This window comes from Gobio gobio, assembly GCF_949357685.1.
Source record: "Gobio gobio genome assembly, chromosome: 10".
NCBI classification, from domain to species: domain Eukaryota; kingdom Metazoa; phylum Chordata; class Actinopteri; order Cypriniformes; family Gobionidae; genus Gobio; species Gobio gobio.
In genome coordinates, this window is record NC_137116.1 from 14,191,076 (window position 1) to 14,198,575 (window position 7,500).

Sequence of the window (7,500 nt, forward strand, 5' to 3'; positions counted from 1 at the left end):
GCAACCAATGGCAGACCAATCCCATTCAGAACAACACAGACACAAACGACTCCTTTGAACTGAATCTTTTTACACCAGGTGTAAATGACTCTTATGTGAGTCATGGCGTCGTTTGCATATTTTTGCATGCCTGGATGTTACTGTTAACTTAAACGAAAATAAAATAAAATGTAAATATTAGAAGGAAACAAAGTTGAAAAATGTAAATGAAAATTTAAAAAAATTACTAAATTTTACTAAAAGTACTAAAAATTACTAAAAGTACTAAAATTATTACTAAAGCAAAATGAATACTAAATAGAAATATCATTAAAAATGTTGACATTAATTTGAATAAAGCTGAAATTAAAATGTAATTATTTGAAGAATACAAACTTTTTAAAATGTTCAAGTACTATAATTAATAATACTACAACAAAAAATGTATGCTAAATAGAAATATTGTAAAAAATATGTATGTTAACTGAAATTAAGTTAAAATGAAATAAAATGTAAATATTAGAAGGAAACAAATTTGTATTTGTATTGTATTCATGTCAGTTTAGTAAAAACAAATGATTCTTCTGAACTGAATCTTTCAAATGATCAGAATTCCAGAATACCAAAAAAGATTCAGTTCAAAAGAATCATTTGTTTTTAATGTAGTATACTCATGTAAGTTTAGTAAAAACAAATGATTCGTTTGAACTGAATTGTTTTGGTTTTCAGTTCTGCTAGATGACAAATGAATCAAATGAATTCTGATCATTTGAAAGATTCAGTTCAAAGGAATCATTTGTTTGTAATGTACTGTGTCCATGTAAGTTTAGTAAAAACATGATTCGTTTGAACTGAATCGTTTGAGTGATCAAAAGAAGACTAGTATTTGATTCTACACACAGCGAGAGAACTTAGTTTGGTAGTAAACACTGATTGACATGTTCCTGATCAACACAACACTTGATTAAATGAAGAACTGCATCTTTAAACAACCAAACAGACCGATTCACTACCCCCAACTAAACTCAGATTTAGTTTGGATCAAAAGTATTTTGGATCTAACTTGAGCCCATTTCATCTTCCTGGAGTTCTGGCAGTTTCTGCAGAAGACGCCAAACATATTTAAACAAAGAAACAAGAATATCATTAGCTAATAATTTCCATGCAGGCAATTACAGCCGCTCTGTGGCCATGGCGGTGTGTGGAAGATAGCGCTCTCTCATTAGCATGCTAATGTGCAAACAGCAGGGTGTGTGGGATCCTCCACATTTCACGATTCACCTCATTACACATTAATGAGATTTAAAAGTGGAGGCAAAATAAAAATAACTCGTGAAGTTGGAGGGATGTGGCGCTCATTACAGCCGGCACACAGGTGAGAGGCTTCAGACGGGCCCTCGAGGGACGGGTGGAGGCGGGTGGAGGGACGGGTGGAGGCGGGTGGAGGGACGGGTGGAGGTGGGTGGAATGACGGGTGGAGGGGCGGGTGGAAGGACGGGTGGAGGGACGGGTGGAATGACGGGTGGAGGGACGGGTGGAGGTGGGTGGAGGGACGGGTGCAGGGACGGGTGGAGGGACGGGTGGAGGGACGGATGGAGGGACGGGTGGAGGTGGGTGGAGGTGGGTGGAGGGACGGGTGCAGGGACGGGTGGAGGGACGGGTGGCGGGACGGGTGGCGGGACGGGTGGAGGGACGGATGGAGGGACGGGTGGAGGTGGGTGGAGGGACGGGTGGAGGGACGGGTGGAAGGACGGGTGGAGGGACGGGTGGAAGGACGGGTGGAGGTGGGTGGAATGACGGGTGGAGGGACGGGTGGAGGGACGGGTGGAGGTGGGTGGAAGGACGGGTGGAGGGACGGGTGGAGGGCCGGGTGGAGGTGGGTGGAGGGATGGGTGGAGGTGGGTGGAGGGACGGGTGGAGGTGGGTGGAAGGACGGGTGGAGGGACGGGTGGAGGGCCGGGTGGAGGTGGGTGGAGGGATGGGTGGAGGTGGGTGGAGGGACGGGTGGAGGGACGGGTGGAGGGCCGGGTGGAGGTGGGTGGAGGGATGGGTGGAGGTGGGTGGAGGGACGGGTGGAGGTGGGTGGAAGGACAGGTGGAGGGACGGGTGGAGGTGGGTGGAGGGACGGGTGGAGGTGGGTGGAGGTGGGTGGAGGCGGGTGGAGGGACGGGTGGAGGGCCGGGTGGAGGTGGGTGGAGGGATGGGTGGAGGTGGGTGGAGGGACGGGTGGAGGTGGGTGGAAGGACAGGTGGAGGGACGGGTGGAGGGCCGGGTGGAGGTGGGTGGAGGTGGGTGGAGGCGGGTGGAGGGACGGGTGGAGGGACGGGTGGAGGTGGGTGGAGGCGGGTGGAGGTGAGCTTCTCTTACCCTGGTGAGGTGGATGACGCCCTGCGATGTGACCGAACAGCCCATAAAGCCCACGAACTGCAGCTCGGGACAGTTTTCCGCAAACGCCTGCACAGATTTATCTGTCACCTGAAACACAGACGGGAAAAACAGCATCAGAGCCTCAACTCAAAGAAAATATTAATACTAGATTAAAAACAACTAAAGCAACACAGAAATGACCTGACATCATTTGATGCATTGAAACATGAAACTCTCTCTCTCTCACTCTCTCTCTCTCTCTCTCTCTCACACACACACACACACACACACATACACATGAGAGAGTGTGTGAGAGGGTGTGTGTGAGTGTTTGTGTGTGAGTGAGTGAGTGAGTGAGTGAGTGAGTGCGTGCGTGCGAGTGTGTGTGTGTGTAATATTATTGGTTAATGTTTTTATGATTTACACCAACAACAAAAAAAGGACAAGTTCAGAAGCAGTAAGACATTATTTCAATTAATATTTTTCTCCTTCATAATGACGATACGGTTAGGAACATAAATTAAGTATATTTATATTATAATTGTGATATTATAATATTGAAATTATACTAAATATATTATAATATATTATACCACTGCATATTATATTAAAATATGCCTATTTTATAATAATATACTATACTATAATATAAAATAATTATTATAATTAATATAAATAATAAAATATGATATATAATATAAAATATAATTTAATATAATATGATATAATATAATTAGTGCTGTCAAACGATTAAAATATTTAATCGCGATTAATCGCATTAATGTCATAGTTAACTCACAATTAATCACAATTAATCGCACATTTTTATTTATTCTAAATGTCCCTTGATTTCTTTTTGTCCCATTATTTTTTCTTATTTTAATGCTCTTATCAACATAGAAAAGTGGATCGGCTTGCTTTGTTCAAATGTTTGTTTTATTGAAAACAACATTGGCATACTGTAGTGTTCGATTTCACACCAACATTCTCACTTGGAGCAAATAATCGCTCACACAATGTAACACTGCCCATCAATAAAAGGGTGAAACAAATACTTTGTTGCACAAACAGCCCCTTCAACAGCCCTTTCTAAGGGATCAAAACAGGGTGATACAAAATAAAATTACAAAGTGCACATGCAAGGTAAACTAGGACTCCGCCTATAGTGCAGTTAAACCAGGGGTCGCCAACTAGCGGACTCCGGACCGAATCCGGACCGCGAAGCCTTTTGACGTAATGAAACAGTTAACGTTGCAATGCTCACTGTTACTACGTTCAGACCCAGACGCGCGGTCAAGCATGCAGTGAAGAAGAGACTGATGGTGCGTTCACACCGGACGCGAATGACGCGACATGCACGCCGCTTAATCCGCGCCGCAGAATGTCTATTTGCGTCTTTGCATTGACTTAAATCACTCGCGCAAAACGCTTCATTCGCGTCTGGTGTGAAAGCACCATCAGAGCAGAAAGCAGCGCTCAAGACAAGCACTTTTAGTTGAAGACCCCTGAGTTAAACCATGGCTTAATACGTTTCTCATTTCGGCATCTCACGCTTGCCATCCACGTCTACTGTTTTAATGGCCCAAACGAGTGCGGGCAGCCGCAGCGTGCCTGATGTTTTGTTTCCGGTCTAGCTACATCCGGAGTGGTGTTGTAGTTTTTCTAACGTTACTAGTTGCTGCAACAGCATGTGAAAAAACTACAAAGTTTGTTAGACCAAAAAGAACGTTAATCTCGCGATAAAAAAATTGACGCCGTTAAAATAGGTTTGCGTTAACGTCGTTAATAACGCGTTTAACTGACAGCACTAAATATAATATAATATATGAATATAATATAATTCATATAATAATATAATATAATATAATAATATTAATATAATTAATATAACATATAATATTATATATTGTTAATATAATATAGTATTCTTAATATAAATATTAAAATATAATATATATTATATTATATTATATTATATTATATTATATTATATTATATTATAATATAATATAATATAATATAATATAATATAATATAATATAATATAATATAATATAATATAATATAATATAATATAATATATTATAACTAATATAATATAAAATAATCATATTAATATAATATAATATTATATAATTATATAATATTATATTATAATAATAATATATAATTTGTTAATATAATATATATTATAATTAATACATATAATAATATAATATAATATAATAATATTAATATAATATAATAATATAGTGAATAACTGAATATTTAATGGACTAAAGTTATAATATTTATATCATTATTGCAATATAATACGATTTATCATATCATATCATACTACTGCATATTACATTTACAATATGCCTATAATATAAAATAAATATAATACATTTATATAATATAATAAATATAATATAATAAATAACTGAATAATTAAACCTATATAAAACCTTATGAACCTTTAATGGACTGAAGTCTATAATATGTATCATTATTGTAAATTATAATATAGTTAATACATTACAATACAATACAATATAATATAATAATAATAATGTATGACAATGCATTGAATTATTAAACCGATATAACTTTTATTTCAATCTTGCATCCAATCAAGTGCATCCTCTCTTTGACCTTTGACCTTATGCAAAAGCATGACGCGTTTAATCAAATTCCCCCAAACGACACGGAAGAAAATCAAATCTGTGCTGATCAAACCGAGGCGATGCGAGGAATGGCTGGACAGATTCAATCAGAGCAGCGTGATTTCAGCCTCTCGGTCACCCGTGCGGGGTCAGAGGTCAACCGCCGCCCATAGCATTCACCTCAGAGCTTAGACATGATTATTGTGGCCCAGAGCTTTCTCAAAGCCGTGAGGGGAAAAACACACGGATAGATCATGTGGGTTTGATAACTTCTATCTTAAAGGTCATCCGGGCGAATCTGAGTAAGATGGAGGACTCTGGGTGAGGAATTACACCAACAGCCATCCATCTCAAGCCCAGAGTCTCTTTCATGACCTCCCCGTGACCTCTCACACCGCACATATCAGGAGAATGTCCTCCCCGTGACCTCTCACACCGCACATATCAGGAGAATGACCTCCCCGTGACCTCTCACACCGCACATATCAGGAGAATGACCTCCCCGTGACCTCTCAAACCGCAGATATCAGGGGAATGACCTCCCCGTGACCTCTCACACCGCAGATATCAGGAGAATGACCTCCCCGTGACCTCTCACACCACACATATCAGGAGAATGACCTCCCCGTGACCTCTCACACCGCAGATATCAGGAGAATGACCTCCCCGTGACCTCTCACACCGCAGATATCAGGAGAATGACCTCCCCGTGACCTCTCACACCGCAGATATCAGGGGAATGACCTCCCCGTGACCTCTCACACCGCACATATCAGGAGAATGACCTCCCCGTGACCTCTCACACCGCAGATATCAGGAGAATGACCTCCCCGTGACCTCTCACACCGCAGATATCAGGAGAATGACCTCCCCGTGACCTCTCACACTGCAGATATCAGGAGAATGACCTCCCCGTGACCTCTCACACGGCACATATCAGGAGAATGACCTCCCCGTGACCTCTCACACCGCACATATCAGAAGAATGACCTCCCCGTGACCTCTCACACCGCACATATCAGGAGAATGACCTCCCTGTGACCTCTCACACCGCACATATCAGAAGAATGACCTCCCCGTGACCTCTCACACCGCACATATCAGAAGAATGACCTCCCCGTGACCTCTCACACCGCACATATCAGGAGAATGACCTCCCCGTGACCTCTCACACCGCACATATCAGGAGAATGACCTCCCTGTGACCTCTCACACCGCACATATCAGGAGAATGACCTCCCTGTGACCTCTCACACCGCACATATCAGAAGAATGACCTCCCCGTGACCTCTCACACCGCACATATCAGGGGAATGACCTCCCCGTGACCTCTCACACCGCACATATCAGGAGAATGACCTCCCCGTGACCTCTCACACCGCACATATCAGGGGAATGACCTCCCCGTGACCTCTCACACCGCACATATCAGGAGAATGACCTCCCCGTGACCTCTCACACCGCACATATCAGAAGAATGACCTCCCCGTGACCTCTCACACCGCACATATCAGGAGAATGACCTCCCTGTGACCTCTCACACCGCAGATATCAGGAGAATGACCTCCCCGTGACCTCTCACACCGCAGATATCAGGGGAATGACCTCCCTGTGACCTCTCACACCGCACATATCAGGAGAATGACCTCCCCGTGACCTCTCACACCGCAGATATCAGGAGAATGACCTCCCCGTGACCTCTCACACCGCACATATCAGGAGAATGACCTCCCCGTGACCTCTCACACCGCACATATCAGAAGAATGACCTCCCTGTGACCTCTCACACCGCACATATCAGAAGAATGACCTCCCCGTGACCTCTCACACCGCACATATCAGGAGAATGACCTCCCTGTGACCTCTCACACCGCACATATCAGGGGAATGACCTCCCCGTGACCTCTCACACCGCACATATCAGGGGAATGACCTCCCAGTGACCTCTCACACCGCACATATCAGGAGAATGACCTCCCCGTGACCTCTCACACCGCAGATATCAGGAGAATGACCTCCCTGTGACCTCTCACACCGCACATATCAGGAGAATGACCTCCCCGTGACCTCTCACACCGCAGATATCAGGAGAATGACCTCCCCGTGACCTCTCACACCGCACATATCAGGAGAATGACCTCCCCGTGACCTCTCACACCGCACATATCAGAAGAATGACCTCCCTGTGACCTCTCACACCGCACATATCAGAAGAATGACCTCCCCGTGACCTCTCACACCGCACATATCAGGAGAATGACCTCCCTGTGACCTCTCACACCGCACATATCAGGGGAATGACCTCCCCGTGACCTCTCACACCGCACATATCAGGGGAATGACCTCCCAGTGACCTCTCACACCGCACATATCAGGAGAATGACCTCCCCGTGACCTCTCACACCGCAGATATCAGGAGAATGACCTCCCCGTGACCTCTCACACCGCAGATATCAGGGGAATGACCTCCCCGTGACCTCTCACACCGCAGATATCAGGAGAATGA

General features: G+C 43.8%; 1 protein-coding gene across 1 annotated transcript in view; it reads right to left on the minus strand.

The window, feature by feature from the left end:
* Positions 1-7,500, minus strand: part of fbxl17 (F-box and leucine-rich repeat protein 17) — a 402,189-nt gene that overhangs the window by 259,450 nt on the left and 135,239 nt on the right. The window contains exon 6 of the mRNA XM_079827512.1: positions 2,347-2,454. Within this exon, the coding sequence (XP_079683638.1) occupies positions 2,347-2,454 (108 nt within the window). The remainder of the gene's footprint in view (positions 1-2,346; positions 2,455-7,500) is intronic.